At 55.2% G+C, this 23,492-nt stretch overlaps 2 protein-coding genes across 8 annotated transcripts; both read left to right on the top strand.

Moving 5' to 3' along the window:
* The first annotated feature begins 4,870 nt into the window (after positions 1–4,870).
* On the top strand, positions 4,871–12,762 carry FAAH2 (fatty acid amide hydrolase 2). Its single transcript, XM_071569514.1, has 11 exons — positions 4,871–5,099; positions 5,316–5,398; positions 5,646–5,779; positions 6,067–6,276; positions 6,641–6,760; positions 7,220–7,355; positions 8,133–8,250; positions 8,564–8,683; positions 9,569–9,680; positions 10,877–11,071; positions 11,727–12,762. The coding sequence occupies exons 1-11, from the start codon at positions 4,899–4,901 to the stop codon at positions 11,900–11,902; spliced, it is 1,605 nt and encodes a 534-aa protein (XP_071425615.1). The 5' UTR covers positions 4,871–4,898; the 3' UTR covers positions 11,903–12,762.
* A 549-nt stretch (positions 12,763–13,311) lies between these two features.
* On the top strand, positions 13,312–23,252 carry LOC139678631 (uncharacterized). 7 transcript variants are annotated; one of them, XM_071569606.1, is made up of 9 exons: positions 13,312–13,683; positions 14,181–14,283; positions 15,208–15,377; positions 16,598–16,770; positions 17,737–17,915; positions 18,360–18,513; positions 18,800–18,927; positions 19,250–19,613; positions 20,536–23,252. In XM_071569606.1, exons 2-9 carry the CDS (start codon positions 14,206–14,208, stop codon positions 20,622–20,624), a joined length of 1,335 nt encoding a protein of 444 aa, XP_071425707.1. In that variant the 5' UTR covers positions 13,312–13,683; positions 14,181–14,205; the 3' UTR covers positions 20,625–23,252. The 7 variants fall into 7 exon arrangements, with proteins under 7 accessions (XP_071425707.1, XP_071425703.1, XP_071425704.1 ...); XM_071569602.1 differs by lacking the exon at positions 20,536–23,252 and having other exon boundaries at positions 13,321–13,683; positions 19,250–20,503; XM_071569603.1 differs by lacking the exons at positions 14,181–14,283; positions 20,536–23,252 and adding an exon at positions 15,725–15,845 and having other exon boundaries at positions 13,326–13,683; positions 19,250–20,501.
* Positions 23,253–23,492: the final 240 nt, after the last annotated feature.

The raw sequence follows: 23,492 nt of genomic DNA, 5'->3' as shown, positions 1-23,492 counted from the left end.
GGAGGAATCACAGAGCCCAGGAAATTTCTTAGCTGATCCTGAAATCTCAAGTTGCACCCCAAAGCCCTGCACAGGTGGGAAATGGGTGGTGGGTTCATGGGGTGGGTGTCGCCCCCCCCCCCCCCAGGGTAAAGGAATCGTCCTCCAGTCTCTCAAGGGGCCAGCAGCTTCCCTTGGCACCAAGGGGCTGAGGAGCACAGCTTTCCCCAGCAGCCAAGGTCCCTTGCAATAGAGCTGGGGGTGGAGAGACCTATGGGGTTATTCCTGGAGTGGGGACCATCCCAGGAAGGCCAGACAGCTGCTGAAGCATCGCACAGACCCTGCCCCAATTCCAGCACAGCTAGAGCAGCAGAGCGAGCAGGCCTCGTGCAGCCGCCAAGATGTTTGCTGGAGCAGAGGCACGCATAAACATTTCGTTTAATCAAGGACTCAGAGCGAACACAGTGTACCCTGGCTCGCTGCAGAGAGAACAGCTGCGGCCCTGCGGGGCAGGGGCCAGGGACACCGAGCGGCGGTGGCAGAGCGACCTCCCGTGGCACGGTCCCGATCGCGGGGTGCTCAGCAGCACCACTGCAGCGGCAGCAGAAGAGAGCAGCCCCAAAACATCTGCCTTTCCTGTGCAGCCACCCTGCTCTGAAGAGGAGCTGCCAGCGGCTCTGGCTGCATGCAGGACGGTCTCCCTGGCTGCCGTGGAGTGCAAGGCTCGGTCTGGCCCAGCCCTGCTGCAGCCGTGTCTGGGACAGTTTTGAGCCGCCCTGCCGGCGGGAGTGCGGGTGGTGACCCCATGGCAGCGTTGTACCAAGACCTTGGCCGTGCCAGCTGCTGTGTTCCCAGACAGGCAGCATGGGATCCCCCTCGGGCTCTCCTGCCCCTCCAGAAATGGGGTGTTCAGGCTCCTGTGCCCCGCCAGGTCGCGACCGCAGCGAGAGCAAGGCGAGGTCGGAGCGCTTTCTCTGCCAGCCGGGGTGTGCAGCGCGGGCACCCAACAGCTGCCGAGCGCTGCCGGGCGCCGGCACAGCGCACAACACAGCCCGTGGAAATGCGGACCACAGCATCCCTCCGTGGTGGATCGGGGTAACGGCAGGCTTGGATGAACTACCGTCAAACTCGGATTGTTTGCCTTTTTTCTTATGGGATCAGCTGGGAATTAAGCACCTGAGTTTAAACCCGAACCTTTAAACATCCTTCCTTTTCCCCTCAGCCCAGTACTGCGCTGCACAAACCCAAGGTTTCTACTGGAGCTTTACTGTAAGGATAAGTTTTAAAAGAGTTTTTTCACAAATAATTGTGCTGTCAGGCTTTTTTCCTTCTTTTAATTTCACAGAAGGTATTTTTTGTCCATTGAGACAAGATACAGGAGGGCTTTGAAGAGCACCGTGAAGGCAGCCAGACCTTGGTATTGCAAATCAGCACATGCCTCTTCTTCCCGCCTGCCTCATGCTCTGCTGCTGAGCCTGTTCCGTGGCTTCACGGGCAATTAGTGGTTACAACACACATCCATAGTCGGCAAAACTATTCCAGCTTTCTGCGTGTCCTTGATAACCTCTTGTGGTTTTTTAAGCCTTTGGTAATAATGAAACTAAGGGAGATAATTTCCAGAGTGATAGACTCAGGATCACGTTTTCCTTCTAAGCAGCTGGTGTCCCTTAGGATAAGGCAGTGAGACAGGTCTGGATGGGTAAGCTTCCCTCTGTATTTCCAGCCCCTATGCTCTTGGCAATCAGATTGGAATTAACGGGCTTCTTAGCCTGCATCCAGGGTGGTGTTTGCTCAGTTGGCTGGTTCTGGTAACTGAAAACCAGTCCCAATCACTTCAAACTTAGGCTTCCAGACCTCAGTACTTTATTTCTAGAGCACCTTCTATCACACTTTTTTCCATTTTTCATGAAAAAAAAGCTCCATGGGGCTACCATGAGCTCTGGTAGCTGCTCTTTTGGCACGTTTCCCGGGAAGCTCATCAGCCTGACCTAATGAGGAGCAGCCTGAGCTGCTATCTTGGGCAGCACTGGTGTGCAGTGGGAACAGTGGGGACAAGGGGAACTCGCAGATCAGTGATGCAGCAGCTGATCCGGTGTGAATTTCAAAGTCCTGTTCTTGAAGCCTTGAAAGACAAAGATTAAGGGAGACACTTTCCAGGGCAAACAAAATGCCAGAGCTTAGGGAAGGTCTCTGCAAAGCAGCAACAGAAGCAGAGACCCAGGACAGAAGTGGCTTGGTTCATACTCCGCTCTGTCAACATCTGGGGGAAACCCATCAAATACACCAAGACATTGAGGGGGAAACTGACGACAGCAGTGCTGGGATTACATTTAGGAGGGTTGTTCCCTCCCTGTGTCCATTCAGAGGAGTTTTACTGTTCTAGCTCTGGAAGAAACCTGCAGGACTTATTCCAGAGCTCCAAGGGACCCTTGCCATCCCCAGCTCGTGGCCTGGCAAAATCAAAGATGCAACCACCAACACTGACAGAGATTTGGCAAGTCCTGACTTAGAGCTGCACCTCAGCAGGTGACTCTGGGGCTCTGTGAGCTGTGATTGCAGAGACACAGGTGTGAGGAAAGGTTTGGGCCCATGCACAAACCTGTTGCAACCCGAGGGCGTGTAGGTGCTTAGATATCACGGGGGGAAGGCAAAGGCTACGTAAGGCCCAGGATAAGGTCCCAGGCATTCCAGCGGTGTTGAAGAAATGGAAAAGCAGCTGTTAACCCACCCATGCACTGTCAGCCACCAAGCACAGCACTGCTGGGACCTGCTCCCAGGCTGGCTGGTGTCTGTGGTCAGGGACAACCTGCCAAGGGAAATGAAGATACTGTGGGATTAAAATCATCAGGGGACAAGAGTTTCCCTTGTCCTTCAGGTAGCACAGGACACCCCAACCTTTCACAGCTGGAGGACCCTTTCAGAGCCCCTCAGGCTGGTGACCTGGTGTCCAAATCCAGGTGGACAGAGCTGCTGCCTGTGCTTTCCCAAGGCACAGGAAACTAACACCAAGCAGGAAAGTGGCTTTCCCTTCCCGTCTCTTCTCCATTTGCATTAGGCAGGGAGAAAAAGGTCTCTGATAAAAGTTTGTAAAAAAAGAACTACTATCAAGACAACTTCCATGTAAGACTAGGTTTTAGGGGACAGAGGTCGGTCAGGGCATGTGAGCTGCAGATTGTCCCATAAATGCTGATGTGCTAATTTTGCAGTCGTAAAAGATTTTAACAAGAAATTTATCCCCTCGCCTGCCTCACTTTCAATAGCCAACTACGTGGAAGAGAAGAGATGCAGTAAGGCCCACTCAGATGCTGCTTAAATCCTTGCTTTAAAAGACATGATTTTTACCCCAGAATTACCTATTCTTGTAACTTTTGTTCCAAGGGTTGAGGATTATGTACCAGTGCTCTTCCAGTTTCCGTAAACAAGCACCTGAAAACTTCAGTGCATGTTTGACAATAAGTGTGATAATGGTTGCCTTTTGTGAGAGGAAAGCTTGAGAATGAGGCTCGGTGTTTGAAATACAAAAGAGCACTGTAATTAGCTGTCAACTTTAAACCGATCAGCGTTAATATCCCATAGGTAGGTAACACCTGACAGGAGTGTTTGTGTGACTCAGTGTTTGTGTGTCCCTGAGGACAGGTTTTTGGATGTGGACGGGCAACCTCAGCAGGAAACGGAAGCGTCTCCTCCACAGCCCAGCAGGCAGCCCAGGGGCATTGCGGGTGCACCCAGGGGAGCTGGGCCACAGATTCTCAGGGATGTGCCCAGCGGTGCCAGGCTCAGCCAACAGAACCTCAGGGATGTGCCCAGCGGTGTCGGGCTCAGCCACAGAAGCTCAGGGATGTGCCCAGTGATGACAGGCTCAGCCACAGAACCTCAGGGATGTGCCCAGCGGTGCCAGGCTCAGCCACAGAAGCTCAGGGATGTGCCCAGCGGTGCCGGGCTCAGCCACAGAATCTCAGGGATGTGCCCAGCAGTGCCGGGCTCAGCACCTCTCAGGTTGCCACCACACCTGCTCAGGCAAGGCTGTGGCTGCAGCCCCTTCCCAGCGCAGGTTCCGCTGCCCCACACACCTCACGCCAGCGCAGCTCAGCTGCTGTGTGTGCCCCACACGCTGCCTTTGGCCCGGGGCAGAGCGGCACGGAGGGCACAGCGGGGCTCATCCCCAGCTCGCCCAGCCATGCCACCTGTCAGCTGGAGTGGAGGACACGGTAGGTGGGGAGGAGGGGAAAAGGGTCTGGTCTCCCGACACGCTGACAGAGACTGTTGGGGACCCCTGGTAGCCAGAGGATTGTTATCTGGCACAGAGTAGTAACAGAGCAGTGGAGTTGGTAAGGACCAGCTCGTCCCACCCCTGCACAGGCAAGGTCAGCTCAGGACCATGTCCCAGTGGGTTTGAACACCTTCAGGGATGGAGCCTCCACAGCTCCCTGGGCAGCTTGGTCCCTTTCCTGGTCACTCTCCCACTGAAAAACAAAGGGGTTGCTTTTCGGCTGGGATTTTGGGTTTGTTTTTTTTTCCATCATGCTGAATGGGATTTCCTGTATTCCAGCCTGTGCTCGCTGCCTCTCATCCTTTTGCCGGGCACTGCTGAGAGGAAGCTCTGTCTTCTTTTCTCCATGATAAGACCCCTCACTCAAAGCCACTTTTATCTAAGACTCAGCAGTCACTGCTCGCTTGGTCTCCCTCGTACCACGGAGCCTCAACCCTTCGGTGGGCTCTCCCTGCCCACGTGTGTTTCCTCATTGCCGAGAGCACAGGTCAAGGCGTAGTGCCAGGTGCCATCTGTCCCCAAGAGGGAGGTGCGGGCGGTCCCGGCGCACAGGCCGCGGTCTCCATGGCAACGCGACCCGGAGACGTCACTCGGGGGCGCGCGCGCGCAGCCTGGCGAGGGGCGGGGTTGGGCCGGGCCGTGTGTCGCGATGGCGCTGTCGCGCGCGGAGCGCTGGCTCGCGCTGCTGCTGCGGCTGCTGTCGCGCGCCTGCCTCGCGCTGCTCGCGCTCCTGCCGCGCGCCGGCCCCGCGCCCGCCGGGCCCGCGCCCGCGCGCGCCGTCCCCCCGCCGCGCCGCGCGCTCCTGCTGCTGCCCGCGCGGCGCCTCGCGGCGCTGCTCCGCGCGCGGCAGGTACGGCCCGGGGCGGGGGCACGGGAGCGGGGATGGGGTGGGGTGGGATGGGATGGAGGACACAGCTGGGACCGGGACTAGCCGCGGGACGCGGACCGCGCCGTCACCTGGAGGCGCTCGGCGGCCAAGGTCAGCGTGGGGGTACCGGGAGTGTCTCGGTCTCCCGGCGCTGCCGCGCGCACCCTGACGGCGGCTCCCGCCGTGCTCCCCGCGCAGGTGACGTGCATCGAGGTGGTGGAGGCGTACGTGGAGAGGATCAAGGAGGTGAATCCCCTCATCAACGCCGTCGTCAAGGACAGGTGAGCGGCGGGCGGAGGGCACGGGTGAGGGTTGATAGGCTCCGCGCCCACGCTGCTTCAGGCCCGCAGGCCAGGGCGCTGCACCGCGCCGGAGCCGCGGGGATCCCCCTTTCCTGCTGCTGCCGGCGGGGGCTCGGCCAGGACGCTGCTCCTCTCTGACAAAGACCACGCAGCCTCACGTCCCGTCCCAAGCTCCCCAGCTCCTCACTGGTACAGCGCCAGAACATCTCCGGGTGCTTCATTATAGGTTTGAGGAGGCCCTGCAGGAAGCCCGGCAGGTCGATAAGCTGCTTTCAGAGGGCCCTGGAGATGACTATCTGGAGGAGAAGTACCCCTTGTTGGGAGTTCCCATCACTGTCAAGGAGGCCTTTTCTCTCCACGGTGGGTTTTCCTTTATTCCTCCCCAGTTCATGGGTTATGACTCACCGTCTCTCGGCCAGGGGTGGTGGATGGCTGTGGCAGGTGCTTGGAGGGAAGCAGTTTCCTCTTCCTTGGTCTGCAGCAAGCTCTGACTGGACTTTTGTGTTCATGTTCACTTGTAGCACACATGTGCTGCAGAGCTTGTGGTGCTTCAGAGGACCAGCCCTGGCTGGGAACCTCCGTCCTGCAACCCTGGGTGATCTTGGGGCGCTGGCCCTGACACCTCTTTGTCAACCTTGGCACCACAGGGATGCCCAACACCTCTGGATTGGTCAACCGCCGGAACGTGATCGCCACCTCGGATGCCACGGTGGTGTCGCGGCTCAAGCAGGCAGGTGCCATCCCTCTGGGTGTCACCAACTGCAGTGAGCTCTGCATGTGGTACGAGTCCAGCAACAGAGTCTACGGGCGGACCAACAACCCCTACGACCTGCAGAGGATTGTGGGTGGCAGCTCAGGTGAGCCCCAGCACCTCAGCATGATCCTGCACGAGTGGCAGGTTAAAATGCAGCAAGGGAAGGGGTGCACGTCTTTGCACGTGGCTTTAATGTGTCCTTGGGCTCCTGCAGAGCTCACTGGCCATTTTCTCAGCACTGCTGTAGGCTATTGGGAGGTGAAGTTGCTTTGTCTCTCCTGGGTGTTTCACCTGGCATTGCTTCAGCTCACTCTGTCTTACTTGGGCACAAATTCCCCAGCTGTCCCCCCAGCTATTGCTAAAGCAGGGGCAGCCCCCATGCCTCTCAATCACTGTGAGGTGCTCCTGCTTTGCTGGATGATTTTCACCATAAACCTGTGGAGTTTGACATGTTTTCTCCTGTGCAGGTGGGGAGGGTGGTGTCCTGGCAGCTGCCTGCTCAGTTGTAGGTGTGGGCTCTGACATCGGCGGCAGCATCCGGATGCCTGCCTTCTTCAATGGAGTCTTCGGCCATAAACCCACCACAGGTGAGGGGGCATGGTGGTCTCCTCCTCCAGCAGAAATGCCATGAGGTGGAATGGAGGCTGTGGGATGTACCCATTCGGGACATCCTCATGCTGATCTCTGGTGGGATTGCTGTAAGAGGACAGGTAACTACCTGTAAGGGCCAAGCCTGCTTTGGGAGCACAGCTGGGCTTGGCAGTGAAAAACTTTCAGTGGCAGAATGCCAGGAGTGTGGGAGATGGGAGAGGTTTTACCCAGGTATTGCATCCTCAGTGTGGGATGTTTTCCCAAGGTTGGGATCTGCTGAGGTGTTTCTCTGGCATTCAGTGTCCTGGCTGGGTGCTTTCCTCCCTTCCCCACGCCGTGCACCTTGCCGTCTGTGCTTCTGAGATGTGCAGTCTCTGGGGATCCACATCCCCCCAGCAGGGCTCCCCTTGGTTAGAGGTGATGCTCAGGTTGGTACCCAACATCTCCACTCACAGGGGTGGTGCCTAACGATGGCCAGTTCCCAAACGCTCATGGAGTGCGGACCAGCTTCCTGTGCACGGGGCCCATGTGCCGCTACGCGGAGGACCTGGAGCCGGTGCTGAGAGTCATGGCTGGTCCCGGGGTCAGCAAGTGAGTTGCTCCCACTGCTCCCGGCTGCTGAACTGGAGTCAGCAAGTCTCTGATCGGTTCTTTGTATGAGACAGATCTGCACCCTACCCAGTTTGTTTGTTACTGGTTTTCGTCCTCTGCCCCTGCCTTCAGTGGGACCTTCTCAGCTAGGACTGTCCTTACCACCACTCACATGCTCTGGGGAACAGGCAGCCATGGGCAGATTGTTGGTTCCCCCTTCACTTGCAAGCTGCTTCCCAGTTCTGTCCCATGTGGCCCTCCCTGGGCTGGCCTTGCTCCTGGGTGGTACAGGGCCTTTTTTGTGTTGCTGAATGATAAGTTTTCCATCCCACACCATGGCTAGTTCAGTTCCTTCATAGGTCTGGGCAACCAAGAGCCTGCTATGTGCAGGTGCAAGTGAGGAGCACAGTGGAGATGAGGCAGATAAGGCAGCCCTCCTTTGTGCCACTGCCTGCGTGCAGTTGCTCTCTCCATTACTACTTCTGTTTTTCCCCAGCTCTTGTGCAATCCCAACCTTGACCGTGGACAGGGTTTGTAATCACAAGGTGCTTCTGGAGAGATAAGGATTTTCCTAACAGGAACTTGCTGGGACTGATGGGGTGGGAAAGCAGCTGGGTAGATTGGGTGCAGCAGGTGTCTGTGTGTCTTCAGGATCTCACCTTGCCACCCTGAGGGACAGGGCAGGGTGTCCTGAGGATGCATTAACAAGTGTGTGAGCAGTTCTGTCAGCTGGGGGAGGAGCTGGGGGATGGGTTTGTGACAAAGCGCCTTTCCCAGGCTGAAACTGAATGAGAAAGTGTCACTGGAGAAAATCAAATTCCACTGCATGGATCATGATGGCGGGTCCGTTTTTGTATCACCTGTGGACAAGGAGATCTTGCAGGCCCAAAAGAAGGTAGGAGGGAGCCGAGGTTGGTTCTCACTGGGGTGAGCCTGAAGAAAGAACCTGGGGACAACAGTTGGAGGAGCCCTGGGGAGGGGAGGGAGCTGCTCTGGGTGTGGCTTCTGTGGGGGTTGGCAGGAGGGCTGGGGAGGCAGCCTCCTATGCTTCCAGGGGTTAAACAGTAGAAATAACTTCTTCTGTGCTAAAGAAGAAACAAGAAGATCTTGCAAGTAGATGCCCTTGTCCTCTTCTCTGTACTTTCCATGAGCTCATGGCAGCACATCACATCCTTATGGAAAAAAAACCCTCCTACTCTTCCCTTCAGGTGGTGGAACACATCGAAAGTGACCTGGGGGTCCAAGTTCAGCGTGTGGCAATCCACAAGATGAAGTATTCTTTCCAGATCTGGTCAGCCATGATGTCGTCCAAAGACAGCAATGGGCAGGTATGTCAGACTGAGGTGGCAAAGGCACAAATTTGGTGGCAGCAGGGAAGAATCAGCTGCATAGAGTTGTAGGCTTCCCAGAGCTGTCTGGGGGCTTTCCCTACTCCATTTGTTCCCCAGTCCTCCCTTCATCTCTTCCCAATGATGCGCAGCCCCTTCTCCCTTGCGCTCACGTGAGATGAGGCCATGACTCCCAGCAGAGGAGCAACGTGATATAGGGAGGGAAAGGTCGTTTTGGCACACTGACCTTTTCCAGGCAGGTTAGTAAGTCAGCCAAGCAGGGAGCATCCTGCCTCGCTCTTGGCTCTGTGCTGTGTCTTCTGACATTGTAGGCTGGGATTAACACCCTTTAGGATGCCAGGACAAGCAGGGGATTAGTGGCTTTCCAGCAGGCCTGCTTGTATTATTTTTCTGTAGAACTGCAGCCACTGTACTATGCTCTGTGCCTGCAGGGAAGAATTTTATGGCGAAAATAAACTCTCAGGAGTGTCATACCTTGTGCATTCCCAGCATGGAGGCAGCAGCGGAAAACAACCCAGACCCCTAAACTAGAGAGGGCACATTGGGCTCCTCTGCCTCTTCCTGGTCCCATGGCAGTATCACAGGAGTAAATGCCTCCAGGATGTTATCTGGAGCATTATCCCTTGTATCATGTCAGTTGGGTGCTGGAAGGTGCTGCTTGGGGGGCTCTCCCTCGTCCTCCTTTCTGTCTCTGGCAGGGAGAGATATTCCTGCTGCCACCCTGGATCAGTGCTGAAGCTGCATAGCACTCCTGATGGGCACCTCGGGTGTGTGAACAGAATAATGGGACAGCTGGAATTTCACTGTCCCTTGCAGCTTGTGCCTCCCTGCTGTTTGCTGATCTGGGAAGTGGGTGTGTTACAGGATGCACAGCGATTCACAGACTTGCTGGGGGACCATGGGAAACCAGTGTGGCCGCTGTGGGAGCTGATGAAGTGGCTCGTGGGGATGTCTTCTCACACCTTCCCAGCTATTGGTAAGGCTGGCAGGAGCCCTGGGGAGTGCAGAGGCAGTGGTGGGGTGGGTGAGTTGTTAAATGCAGGTAGTCCCCTTCCAATGTCCAGCAGAGAGACTCAGGGTTTGCACTGAGCAGCTCCAGCCTGGTTTTGTAATGACTCATAGTGTCTTAGTCACGTGCAGGCTCGAGGGAGAGCTGGATCTTTGATGAATGGGAGTGGGTACCCTGGGAGGAAAAAGTGAGGATGGTGGAGCTGAGGGCAGGGTTTGGTCCTGCTGTGAGCTCTGCCAGAAGTGCTGGGGACTCTGTGGGAACCAGTCAGGGTCTGCACTCATCTTGTTTCATAGCAGCAGGTACCAGAGAACCCTCATCAGAGCAGTTACGCTGTTGTCCAGTGAGTGCTGAGGTTGCTCTGCCAGCTCTGCTTAACCCCAACAGCTGGAAAAGCTGGAAGTGAAAGCTTTTCCTTTGGCAGAGCTGGGGGGATGCTGCCCACAGAACCATGTCAGGGGCCATCTGCTGTGGAGGGGGACTTGAGGGGGTTGTTATACTTTGAGCTGGCAAAATGTCAACTGCCTAACACAGAGTCAGTGTGTCCACTCACAGAGAAGAGGAATGAGAAAAAAACCCCCAGAAACGAAGCTTTGAAAATGGTGAGGTTTTTATATTTACACAGAAAAGAAGAAAACCTAAAGCAGAATATGATATAACACATATTGGAAGGAAATAACAGCACCTTCACTGAGATCGCCCAGCTAATAACCCAAATTCCAAACCATCCAAATCCCAGAAAACCTCCCAAAAACTCTTCCCAAGAAACCTCCCAGCAAGAGAGAGAGAAATTAACAGGGAAATGTTCACCTCCCTAGGCCTAATCTCAGAAGTCAGGGCAGGAGTATCCTCTTTGGTCAGGAGCAGGGACCGAAAGAGGCAGAAACTCCTCCTACCTCTCTTACTATACTCCTTGACACTTCTTGATGATGTCAGATGATATGAAATACCTCTTTGTCTGCTTAAGTCAGGTGATGCCTGTCTCCTCCAATCTGTGTCACATCCTTTGAGGCCTGCTAAAAACTGAGACCTAAATGGGACCTATACTGACTAAAGCCAAAACTACCACAGGGTGCACTAGGAGTGGGAGATGCTGCTTTCTCCTTCACGTAGCCCACAGTCCTCTCACTCGCTCTATGCTGCATTTGTACCCTCTCCTGCAGCCCTAGGGCTGACAGAGAAGCTGATGAACCTCAACCACAGTGGGAATGCCAAGCTGGTGAGCATGGGGAAGAGCCTGCAGGAGGAGATGGAGGCACTGCTGGGGCAAGATGGGGTGCTCCTCTACCCCTCACACCCCACCATCGCCCCCAAGCACCACTCCCCCATCTGCATGCCCTTCAACTTTGCCTACACAGGTGAGCAGCTCTGGATTCTGTGGGGTCCAGGTGGGGCTGCAGGGATGCCGTCACCCACAGCAGCAGCATGGGCTGGCTACCAGGGTGTTGCACCCAAAGTATTCCCAGTGCTGATGGTGGGCTGTGCAGCACAGAGAAAGGTCTGTTTGCTCAGAACGAGGGTTGTCACACTTCATGCTGTGTGGCATCTTTTTCCTGCTGTCCACAGTGGGGCAGGTCAGATTGATGTGTCTGATCTCAGGGGCCACTGTGCTTCAGAGGTGTTCCTACCACTGTGGTTTAGCAGGAACCTGAGACCCAAAATATCTTGGGGTGCAGACTGGGGCTCCCTGCATGGCTTCCCTGTGGCCTGAGGACCTCTGTGCTAGTGCTGGTGTCAGTGCTACCTGGCTTTGGAGTGATGGAGGGATGGTGTCCCAGATCAGAACTTGGCATGCCATCCCTCGTGGGTGCAGTTTGCAGATATGATGTGGGCACTGGGAACCTCTGGCCATTGGTATCCCTTGTCATCAGGTCTCTGCACCACTGTGTCAGGCGCCATCTTCCAGGAGCCTGGTGTCATGTGTAGCAGCAGCCACCTGCCTGGTGTGGGAGAGCCTGGCAGTGATGTATCCCTGTCACTGTGCACACTCTGATCCAACCTTCTCTCTTCCAGCCATCTTCAATGTCCTGGGCCTGCCAGTGACGCAGTGCCCACTGGGGCTGGGCAGCGAGGGGCTCCCCCTGGGCATCCAGCTGGTTGCAGCCGCCTACAATGACCACCTGACACTGGCAGTGGCCCAGTACCTGGAGAAGGCCTTCGGAGGATGGGTTTTACCAGGGAAAGTTTAGCCTTGAGAGGCAGGGACAGAGATGGTGGTGCCCACTGAGGTGGTGGCAGGTGCTTCCTTCACATCTACCTCCACCCTTCTGGGAGAAGCTGGTGATGTCTCTGGGCACGGGGCAGCCAGGCTGTTGCCACTGGAGTCTTCATCCCTGCAACACCTTCTGTCAGGAAGAGACCTGCCCTCCCTGAGCACCTCGGGAACCCTAGTGCTGCAGGCTGAGGATGTCCTGCCAGCAGTGGGCACCCACCTTTTCCTGGCCACGGAGATGGTCAGTTCTGTAATCTGTGCTGCTTTGAAGACGTTGAGTCAGAGCTGGGCAGAGGAGGTGCAACTGGACTGCTGGGGGGCAGCTGCACAGCCCACCTTGGGGGCCCCAAGCATATGAGGGTCCTCCTTGGCCTGACTGTGCCCACAGGGCTGGACTGTCCTTGCTGCACCCAGGCTTGGCAGCTCCCACAGCCCCCCCCCCCCCCCCCCGTCTGCTGCAGGGTTCCCTCTGCCCTCTTAGAGAAAAAAGAGAGGGACTGAGAAGGCTGGGCTGAGCTGTACGCCCACCTTTCCAGTAGTGCTTTGTGGGGTGGGGGGTGCTGGGCTCTACCATCTGTGCAGCTGGTGGGCCAAGAGAAGGAGCTGTTGCTCTGAGAGCAGTTGCAGCACTGGATAAAGTATGTCCTGCCTGTTTCTTCCCCTTCTGTGTGGGATGGAACACCCTGCCTGACCAGCGTCCCCTGCCGCCTGGCCTCTGCCCCAGGAGTGGACGTGGGCAGCAGTGTGGGCAGCTGGTCTGGGTGGACAGCAAGCACAAAGTGTTCTCAGTGAAAGAGGTATTAAAGAGCCTGTCCAGTCTACTATGGCTGTGTGTCCTTGTTCCTGATGGCTGTCACCCCGCCAGCTCCTGCTGGGTACTGTGGGGGCTGCCCAGTGCTGCCTGCTGTTGGAGCAGTGCAGGGACAGTAGTGGAGATGATGGCATCAGCCCCAGGGCTGGCACTCAGACACTATGGGGCTCTTGTTTTGGAATGCCCAGGCTGACAGTGCTCGGCCCCTGGCAGAGCTGAAGACCACCAGCAAGCTCATATGCTGCCATGGATGGCTCCATTTGTCATGTAATAATGGCACAGCTCGGGGAATTCTGTCCCAATGGGCTGCTAAAGGCCTGGGGCTCGTGGGGTGATGCACAACCACATGCAGGTCCTTTGGGGGCTCCAGGGCAGAGTGAAGGTCCCAGCCCTGCGTGTCCAGCCACTGGCACTGATCTTGGCGAGGATAAAACCCAATGTGGGTTTTGCAGGGACATCCTGGCCTGTGTCTACCATTCTGTGTGTTGCCCTGGCCTGACCCTCATGCTCCTCTCTGTTCCCAAGTCGCTGATGGTCCCTGCAGGGTGCTGGGATGGGGTGCAGGCAGCATGCAGCGGGGTGCTGGCCACTGGCTGTGCCTCGGCTGTAGCGTGCAGAGGGCACTGCTGAGCGCCTGCAGCCTGCCGGGACACTGCCAAGGAGGAAGCGAGGAAGGAAAAAAACCCAAACGTTGGCTCAGTAAAAAAGGCATAAACCACCGAAGCCAAATCACGTCTTGCGGGATGTCTCCCAGCCTGAGGTCACAGGATACGGACCTCTTCCTGATCCGGAGGGAGCCTGGCAGCTGAGCAGACCCTGATGATGCTTCCAGTGAACACTCCGTGCCGGATGTGGGGTTGCTGAGCTGAGGGTGTTGTGTTTAACAGTGTGGTGGGCGCAGGTTTATTGCTGATACGGCCAGGGCCAGAGAGGAACTGTGGGCCAAGGTAAGTGGGAGCACTGGTGCCTCAGGGTGGTGTGACAGTGGGAATGCAGGCAAAGGAGGGGATGGAGGGAGGGCGGGTTTAAATCTCCACAATCTCAGCCAATGGGAAATCCATTAAATAATACTTTTACATATGCCACAACACAGGGAGGGTTGCTAGGATTTTCCCTGTAGCCAAGGCAGAAGGGGAGCGGGTGTACTGGGATCAGTGAGGCTGGCAGGGACCAGCTTGTGGCTACCCTCACTGCTGTGGAAGCACTAGCTCCCCTGTGCTGCCTCCTGTAGCTGGAGAAGCCCTGTCCCAGCCTGCACAGGCAGCCAGAGTCCTGAGGTCTCCATCAGTTTCCCAGCTCTGTGCCCTCACAAGTCCAGGAACAGTTGTGGGGACTCCTTTTGCCTCCAGATAGAAATGGTGCTGCCTTCACCAGGGTCTGCTGCAAAGCCGGGAGGGCTTTTGCTGGGCTCGGCACTGCCTGTGCTTTGGCTCTCATGTTTCAGAGGTCTCGCCTCTGAGCCCTCGCCCATGTTTTGTAGCTGCGTGTTCCTGCTTGTTGGCTGCTCCTTGTTTCAAGCTCTGAACGCTGCAAGGGACAGCAAACAGGTAAAGCATTTTGTACCCACCTGCCAAGGTGGCTGTGTTTGTAGCATTAGTGCAGTCAGTGTGAAATGGGAACAGCGAGAGGCAGCAGCTGCAGTGAGCCAGCCCTGCGAGTGTCCTGTCTGGCCAGTGGATGCTCCCACCCCTCTGCCACCTTCACAGAGGGACGTGTCCCCATAACCAGTAGGTTGGTGTTGGTGGCCTCAAAGCCCTTGCATGTCTACTGCAGGAGAGAAAGGTTATCTCCATGGCCAGCAAGTGCAGGGAAAGATTCCTGGTACCTGAATGTTTGGGCAAGGCCAAAGTAAGGAGGGGCTGGCCAGGTGTCAGACACAGGTGCCCAGTGGGACCAGCTCTGCTGTGGTTCACAGGACTCAGGTCTCTGCTAAGAGCCCAAGAGGGTCCCTCGGGGTGCCCCACTGCACCTAGTTGGGTGCTGGCACACACGGTGCTCTCCCCATATCAGGGAGGCTGTGGGAGGGCTGGGGGTGTCCTGGCAGTGGTGTCACAGCTTGTGCTAGTGTGAGTCATGCCCAGAGCTGGGCTGAGTCACCTCCACAGTGCTGTGAATATCAGGCAAAGAGGTTTCTCAGAACCACATCCCCATGACGTTGGCAGCGTGGCGTCTCACCACAGGGTACCAGAGGTGGGTGCAGCAGAAGACTCCTGCAGCACGTGCACAGTGCCGTGGCAGTGTGGCAGCTGCCCACTGTCCCTGCAGATCCACTGGCCACCAGAGTCCGGAGGGCACCTGTTGCACTGCTGCTTCACCCATACCAGGGGGTGGCAGGGGGTCAGTCCCCTGCCTCTCCAAAGTGGGCAACTCTGTGCCACACTGAGCATGTGGACTCTATGGGCAAGGTTTGCATGTGGATGGTGTCACTGGCTGAAGCTTCTGGAAAAGAAATATCCTTTCTCTACTTCCAGGTCCCAGCTGCATGTCATGTCTGCAGGCGGCAGAACAGCTCCAGCACACCTATCCCTCACCACGGCCACTGGAGTGGCAGCGTAGCATGGGGACAGATGGACAAGTTGTGGCGGAATGAGCCCTGCCCTGCACCTGCTGCTGTCCCTGGCCAGCTGCTCCCTTCTCCAGGGTAAGTTGGTGCTGGAGCTGCCACTGCAGGACAGGGGAGGAGAGGAGGGTACTGAGTGGTCTTCAAGGTGTGACAGGAAAGAAAACCCCAGGACCAGCAGCAGCTGTGCCAGGGTGTCAGTGCATCTGGCAGGAGCATGGAGAGGGTGCTCTCAGTGTGCAAGGCATTGGGGGGATGCAGGTCCTGAGCACCCTGCTGAGGAGCCAGTGTTTGCCCACACTGGGCTGAAGCTGGGGGTTGCAGGAGGAGGGAACCTGTGCACCCAGGTTCCATGGCCATGCAGTGACCAGTTAAGGAGGGGACCCTGCAGAGCAGCACTGCCTGACACCTCTCTGCCCCCTCCCCAGGGATGCTACTGCGGCCACAGCACGTGAGGCTGGAGGCACAGAATTTCCATGTGTGGCTGCGTTGGGAGCCGGATCCCAGCTCGCCCAGCCATGTCACCTATCAGGTGGAGTGGAGGACACGGTAGGTGGAGAGGAGGGGAAAAGGGTCTGGTCTCCCGACACACTGACAGAGGCTGTTGGGGACCCCTGGTAGCCAGAGGATTGTTATCTGGCAGTAAATACCACAGAGTAACAGAGCAGTGGAGTTGGTAAGGACCAGCTCGTCCCACCCCTGCACAGGCAAGGTCAGCTCAGGACCGTGTCCTGGAGGGTTTTGAACACCTTCAGGGATGGAGCCTCCACAGCTCCCTGGGCAGCTTGGTCCCTTTCCTGGTCACTCTCCCACTGAAAAACAAAGGAATTGCTTTTTGGGTGGGATTTTTTCCATCATGCTGAATGGGATTTCCTGTATTCCAACCTATGCTCGCTGCCTCTCATCCTTTTGCCGGGCACTGCTGAGAGGAAGCTCTGTCTTCTTTTCTCCATGATAAGACCCCTCACTCAAAGCCACTTTTATTTAAGACTCAGCAGTCACTGTTCACTTGGTCTCCCTCGTACCACAGAGCCTCAACTCCTCAGTGGGCTCTCCCTGCCCACATGTGTTTCCTCACTGCCAAGAGCACAGGTCAGGGTGTAGTGCCAGGTGCCATCTGTTCCCAAGAGGGACTCAACATGCTGGTGACACCTCTCCTCACACACCCCAGGACACTGCTGGCTAACACCTGGGCTTTCCTATGCTTTCCACCCTGGCAGGATGGTAGTGGCTGGGCAGCCCTCCCTTTGGGCTGGGAAGGTGCCAAAAAGGAGCAATCCCTGTGCTTTCTCCCTGGACAGAACCTCGAGGTGGATCAGGACAGATGCCTGCAGGGGGAACAGCTCTGGCTCTTGGGCGTGTGAGCTGTATTTTGACAGGATCCACGATATCTACTGGGCACGTGTGAGAGCGGTGGCTGGAGGCGAGCAGTCTGAGTGGGCCAGTTCCAGCGAGCTGCAGCTGTACAGAGACAGTAAGAACCAGAAAGCTCCTCCAGCTGGGCTCTTCCTGGGGGGGGCAATGGGGAGAGGGGTCCTTGAAGAAATCTAGTGCGACACAATGAGAAATCATATGAGGATACTGGTCTGAAAAGTGCTAAGAGCCCTGACTGGAGAAAAGATCTGGGGCAGAGCTGCTGAAGGAGGGCTGGGTGAAGAGCAAGGGGACAGAGGAAACATATTGAGGTGAGGACGATGGATGGGAGGCCCCAGGGTCAATAAGGCAATGTGAGAATTTGGGTTTCTGGAGAATGCAGTGAGTTGGGACAGGAAAGAGGATACACCTCCAGGCTTGACTTTTGAAAGGCTACCCTGCTCAGACCTGCCATGGTCTGGGAGATGCCTGGTGAGGGTCTTTTTGCTCCAGCAAGATGAAGCTGGTGCAGGCAAGGGCAGGAATGTGTCTCTTCACAGTAGTAGCAGATTGTCCTGTCCAGGAAGCCTGGCAGTTTCTTGGAGGCAGGAAAGACTCAGGATCCCTGACCCCCTCACAGGAGGTTGTTGCAATGAACCAAATGTGCGAGTGGCTAAATGGGGTGTACATTGGCTGTGTGGGTTCCCTTGTTCATTCCATCTGCATTCAACTGGCATGGAAATGGGTGCACTCACCTAGAATGTGGTTGCTGCTCTTAGCAGTGGGACTCCAGGCCCTGGTGGATTGCTCAGGGGAAAAGGGCTTGGCACTGGGAACTGGTGGTGCTGTAGGACTGTCAGTGTGAGGAGGAAACAGAAGCAGTGCTGCCTATCGTGAAGATGTGGTGGCTGCTATTCCTAAAGCTGCTTTCACAGCACAAAGTGCCATCAGGCGAGACCCAAGGAGCTTCTATGCACTGGGAGGGGAATGTCAGATAGAAAAATATCCTTTCTAGAGAAACAACATGCCTACCTTCTTTTGAAGGGCTTAATTTTCTCTTTGTTGTTTTTTTTTCTCCTCCCTACAGCAATTGTGGGGCCTCCCAAGTTGTCCTGGCTGCTCCAGGATCAAATCCTCAACGTAAACATCACCATGCCACTCACTCCCTATCGGAGAAGAACTGGTTCCTACAAGCCAGTAGACCGAGTGCTGCTGAAACTGTGGTACTGGCTGCACCTGTATGAGGGGGACCTGCTTGTCCAGCAGGTGTGTGGCAGCTGGGCAGGGCTCAGAGCCTGCAGGGCTTGCACAAGATTTCCTGGTGCAGCAAAGATGCCATCTCAGTTTGCACAGGTGTGGGAGTGCCTGTGCCCCAGCCCTGGCCACACCTGGCTGCACACACAGGTGTGAGGTGCTCTGCACCCCCAGTCTGGGGCTCACACCCCCAGCAAGGCAGGAGACCCCTTTCTTCCTTCAGACTGAACGGGTAAGAAGAAACCATGACCAGTTCTGTTCAGAGGGAAGGCAATGCCACAGGGGTTAGAATATGCTCTGGGACCTGAACATCTTCTGGGATGAAGAACTAAGTGCTGGAGGTGCCGGAGAGCAGGGACTATGCAGCAAGCAGGATGTTGAGGCTGCGCTGGGCAATGGAGCCAGGCACAGACCCCACCTCCAGCTGCTGTGGCCACCTGTCCCATCTACTTCCAGGTGCCCTGCAAATGGAGCAGAAAGGAAGTGCCATGCACCTTCGGGTACCTGAAGCCCAGCACACGGTACTGTGTCCATACTGTGGCAGCTGACATGGCCAGGGAGAGGAGCCTTGAGGCCAAGCAGTGCCTGGTGACCCCGACGGGCCTTGCAGGTGGGACCCCTCTTGCCAGTGCAGTTGCTTCTGGGTCCTGTTCACAGAGAAGACTCTTGTGGAGGTGTGGGTCCCTCACCCCCACCCATTGTGGTCAGGGTTGTGACCCAGCACCGCCCTGTGGAGCACCTCTCAGGGTGATGCTTCCTCACCATCTGCCTTGGGCTTGCATCCTGGAACATCCCAACCTGCCATGGGGGCTCCAGGGGAAACACTGGCACAGGACGGGATGGGAGGGATATCCTGAAGTTCTTCCACCCTTCAGCCTGCTGTGACCTCCTGGCAGGTTTTCCCTGGGTCCTTGCTGTGCTGAGTGCCTTCTTTGTGCTAGTGCTGCTGAGTGTGGCTGGGTTCTGCTTCGTCCAGCTGCACATCTTCCTCAAGCCCTCAGAGACGCGACTCCCAAAGACACTGGTGAGTGATGATCCTTCTCCAGCATCTGCCCTGTGTGGGCCACAGCCAAACTGGGGTTTCCTGTGTTTGCAGAGGCTCAGCACCTTCTTCCCTCCACCTCTTGCACCACCAAGCCCATCTTGGTACCCACGTGTCTCCTCCACTGTCCAAACCACTGTACCCCAAAGAGAAGGTACTGGTGGAGGGCATCAGCCAGCTGTGGGTCACAGTGGAGAAGGGAGTCTCAGGCAGCACAGCCCTTGGTGTTCAGCACAGTTTTTCACCTCCACACTGGCAGGGCTTTCAGCTGACTGAGACTGACCATGTCACTGTGTCCCTGCAGGTTCTCCTGAACAAAGAACTCAGTGTGGCCATCCAGATGCATCCCCTTGAGCTCAAGGAGGACCCGCTGGCCCTGCTCCTGCAGACTGTGCTCTCCTCCTGTGGGCCACCTGCAGCTGGGCAGGCATCACCCACAGTCCCACTGTTCCTCCGAGGCCTTGCAAGGGACGTGACCAACTACTGTGCCAATGGGTTTAGCCTGGTCTGCCCAGAGGGAAGGGACCCGTCCTGCACCCACAGCCAGCTGGGGTGTGCCTTGGTCTCCCAGATACCATCACAGCTGGAAAAGGATGGAGAGGCAGGTGATGGAGAAGATGTGCTGGAGGAGCTGGTGCCAGTGAGACTGACCGGAAACAGCTACAGAGGTGACAAGGAGAGCCAGACACCTGAGACGTGGCTCCCCCTGCACCTTCCGCTTTATTCCAAATGCCAGTGCCCGGCCCTGGGATCAGGCAGCCTTCTTCCTATGCCCACACTGGGCAGGAGGTGCAGTCAGGAGGACCTGCAGGAGAGCCTTGGCACAGCCAGGCACGGGGTCCCACTCAGCTCTGTGAAGCTGCCAGCCAGTGAGGAGAAGGAGAATGGAGGGCAGCTCCTCTGTGCTCTCTGGCCCCTGTGTGGTGGTGGGACTGAGCCAGGTGACAGCACTGTGCAGCAAGGAGACCCAGAGCAGGCAACACTGGGTGTCCCCAGCCTCTGCCAGCCACTCCCTTTGCTCCACAGCATCCTGGGGACAGCTGCTTTCTCTGGTTATGAGCCACGTCCCCCACCTGGGCCATAGTGAGTGGGGGCACCTCGGGAGTCTCCAGGGGCCCTCAACTCCCAGCACAGCCCAAGGTGCTGCCCAGAGCTCCCTGGACACGGTGGCTCCCTGCCCCAACCTGCTGGGCTGGGCAGGTTCCCATGGGCAGGCACAGGCATGGTCCAGGTGTGGCTGCCCTGGAATGGGCGGGATCCACACCTCCAGAGCTTCCTTTCAGGATATCGGTACTCTGGAGCCAAAACCTAAGGAGAACAAACCAAAGCTGAACCCCGAAGCTCTTATCTATTGATCCGTTTTTATGAATGTATGTGTGGTACAGTATCTATACTAATGCAAATTTACACAGCACTCATATATGTATATGTGTACATATATATAAATATATGTATAAACTTCTTTAATTAAAGAGGAGATTGGGGGTTTTTACTTCTCTGGAAATACTGATTGTGTGCTGGAGCTGTTTTTCAATGTCCTTCATTTATTATATAAAAATGGCTTCTGTGCTCATTGTTTCTGTGTTACAGACTCAGCACAGCCCTGCCAGAACAGCAATTGGAAAAGACACTGGGAAAACTGGGGGTTTTCCTGGCAGAAAATTGCACCTGCAGACTGATCTCTGCCTTGCTGTCGTGTGGGAAAAGGCTGGTTTTCAGCGACACAGGATACTTTTATTATTCCTGCTGCCAGCACTGGGGTGATTTACAGCTGAGGAGACCTGCGCTTCAGTTGTCCCTCAGGATGAGTTTTGAGGCTGTACCTGCAGACACAGAGGCAATGGATTCACTATTTGGCGCTGGGATCCTGAAAGCAAGTGACGGTCCTTTCCCCCAGGAAAGAAAGCCCAGAGCTTGGTATCTCAGCTGCAGATGATGGCCACCCAGGGCACTCCACAGGCAGCAAGACCTTCCTGTCCTGGCACCTTTTGTCTGGCAGTAATCTTCATCTGTATTCAATTTTTGGAGGCAGAATCACAGTTTTGGTATTTGGCTCCTGAAATAAAATGACAGCCTTTTCCCTCAGGAAAGAAAGCCCAGAGCCTCAGTGTCACAGGGGTAAATGATGGGCTGTCCAGGGCACTCAACAAACAGCAAGACCTTTCTGTCCTCTCCCTTTTGTCTGGAAGTGAACTTTGTCCAAATTCAATTTTGGGAGGCAGACTCGCAATTCCAGCACTGGCCTTGTGCAAGTGCATTTTTCCTCAGGAAAGAAAGCCTGTAACCTCAGGCTCTCAGGTGCAGATGATGGGCCTCCCAGGGCACTCCATGGGCAGCAAAACCTTTCTGGCCTGGCACTTTTTGCCTGGGAGCAATCTTGGTCTTACCCAGTTCTGGAGGCAGAATCAAAATTTCAATGGTGGTCTGCCAGAAGAAAATGACAGTTCTTCCTCGTCAGAAGGAAAGCACATAGGCCTGGTAATTCAGGGTCTGATGATAGGCTGCCTATTGCTGGTACTAAAGAGCACAACCTGCCTGTCCTGGCATTTTTTGCTTTGGAGGAATCCTTGGACCTATTCTGTGTTGGAAGTGGAATCGAAATTCTGATGGTTGTGTCCTGAAAGAGAATGAGGGTTCTTTCCCCTCAGAAGGAAAGTGCAGAGCCCCAGTGTTTCAGGGTCAGATGACTGGCTGACCAGGGCAGTAATAACCAGTAAGACTTTCCTGTCCTGGCACCTTTTTCCTGGTAGGAATCCTTGGACATGTTCAGTTTTGGAGGTAAAACTGAAATGTCTGTGGTGGTCTCCTGGAAGGAATGACAGTTTTTTCCCATAGGAAGGAAAGCACTTTGTCCAGTGACAGTGTTCTAGGAGCTTTGTATGGGATCAATCCCTGAACATGTTCTAGTTTGAATTAGTGTTCACATTTCCTTTGTGAAGTGGGGTTGTAGTTCCCCCCTGAGGCACAGAAACCAATTTTGGGTCCACACAGTGGGTGATCTTGCTGTACTTAATTGCTTTTCCCAGTATACAGTGCTCTGGTTTAGAGCTGTTGAACCACTACAGTGGGAATGTAAAAGCCAAGCTGTTGAGCTTTCCCTCCCAGTCCTTTTACTGTCTGAGGTGGTGGAATTTTGTTTTGGATCCTGACTCTGTGAGACTAAAGGGTTATGACAGAATGTAGAGCTGTGAAGGAAAGTGCAGATATCAGGGTGTGTGATGCTCTTCAGAGGGTGCCTTGAAGGTGCAGCCACCAATAGTTTGCTCATCTGACACTTTTGTGAGCCATATTTTTGCCAGATGTTTTTCAATTTTATAGCTGGACTCTGCGAGAGGGAAAAAATTAATTAGTACTTAGAATTGGGAAGGAGTTCATGTTGCCATTAGAGTGTGGTGCAAATAAGAGTTTGCACATGGGAAGGTCAGCAAAACCTTTCTATCCCGACTCATGTTGTTTGAGACTGGTGACTGAACGTTTGCACCCTTGGATCTGCACTTTGAGTTGTTGTTTTGTGGGTACTACACTCTGCCATCTGGTGGAACTGTGGAACCAGAGAATGTCCACTCAGTGGTGGTGGATGTAAATGTATCCTGATTCTGCTCCAAACCACCAACAATGAAGATCTAAAATGGAAAATGCCCTTCACTGCTCTCAAGAAAAATGTGCCAGCACAGAAAGATTTCACTGACCTTCCCTTCCATTTGCAAAGGTGTATTTGCACAACAATCAAGTGGCAGTTCCTTTTCTTTGCAGCCTGAAAACTACACACACAATCATGGTGCCCTGCACCTTCGGTCTCTGCTAGATGTTGCATCACACACTTTCCAGTCTCACAGAGTCTGAAATGCTCATCTGCTTGTTGCACAGAAAAATGTGTCAGGACAGAAGCAATCCAGCAAACAGCTTCTGCTGAAACAGGCCACTGCAATGTGCGTTCCTCCTCAGTTCTCCAGACAATCTCGTTCTGTCCCTCATGCAGTCTGACTCTAACCAAAAACTTTTGGGCTACATCTCACAGATAATGGTGCACAAGGCTTGCTCAGACCTTGATCCTTAGGTTTGGAAACTTGTATTCACTCCACGATAAGTGGCAATCCTTTTCCCTTGCAGCCTATGAACTGCAGTTACACCAAGGAGCTCTGCACTTTCTTACTGAGTTACACCTGCCCTCCAACACTTTCACTCTCACACAGTCTGATCCATTTCTCACACAGAATCAACACCGCTGCTGAATCTCCCCTTTGCCAGATCCAAAGGTGCAAACGTTTAGTCACCAGTCCCAAACAACAGTGTCCTCGCCTCTGAAATAAACCTTTTGAATCCTTTCCACTGCTTTGCCATTCTTTGAGGGAATACCTGTGTGTATTTTGCTTTACAGCTCACACTAGGGCACAGTTGGTGCTCTGATCACAGCTGGCCAGGTCTCTGCAGATCAGAAGAGAACCACCTCTTTCCTGAATCTGTGGCAGGGTGATGGTGCTGTGGTGCCCAGAGGCGATTCAGACAGTTACCTGATGGCAGTAGTGGCCCACCCTGGCCCAGGGATG

The sequence above is a fragment of the Pithys albifrons genome, chromosome 14 (assembly GCF_047495875.1).
Source record: "Pithys albifrons albifrons isolate INPA30051 chromosome 14, PitAlb_v1, whole genome shotgun sequence".
Taxonomy (NCBI): domain Eukaryota; kingdom Metazoa; phylum Chordata; class Aves; order Passeriformes; family Thamnophilidae; genus Pithys; species Pithys albifrons.
This window is presented reverse-complemented; position numbering and strand designations above follow the sequence as displayed.

Excerpts from the sequence above, each read along its gene's own strand:
- LOC139678631 (XM_071569602.1), top strand. The coding sequence starts at position 14,206 with ATGTTTTGTAGCTGCGTGTTCCTGCTTGTTGGCTGCTCCTTGTTTCAA. Across the intron at positions 14,284-15,207 it reads CTGCAAGGGACAGCAAACAG|GTCCCAGCTGCATGTCATGT; the intron begins GTAAAGCATTTT and ends CTCTACTTCCAG. Across the intron at positions 18,514-18,799 it reads GACCCCGACGGGCCTTGCAG|GTTTTCCCTGGGTCCTTGCT; the intron begins GTGGGACCCCTC and ends ACCTCCTGGCAG.
- FAAH2 (XM_071569514.1), top strand. The coding sequence starts at position 4,899 with ATGGCGCTGTCGCGCGCGGAGCGCTGGCTCGCGCTGCTGCTGCGGCTG. Across the intron at positions 5,780-6,066 it reads GGAGGCCTTTTCTCTCCACG|GGATGCCCAACACCTCTGGA; the intron begins GTGGGTTTTCCT and ends TTGGCACCACAG. Across the intron at positions 11,072-11,726 it reads CTTCAACTTTGCCTACACAG|CCATCTTCAATGTCCTGGGC; the intron begins GTGAGCAGCTCT and ends TCTCTCTTCCAG.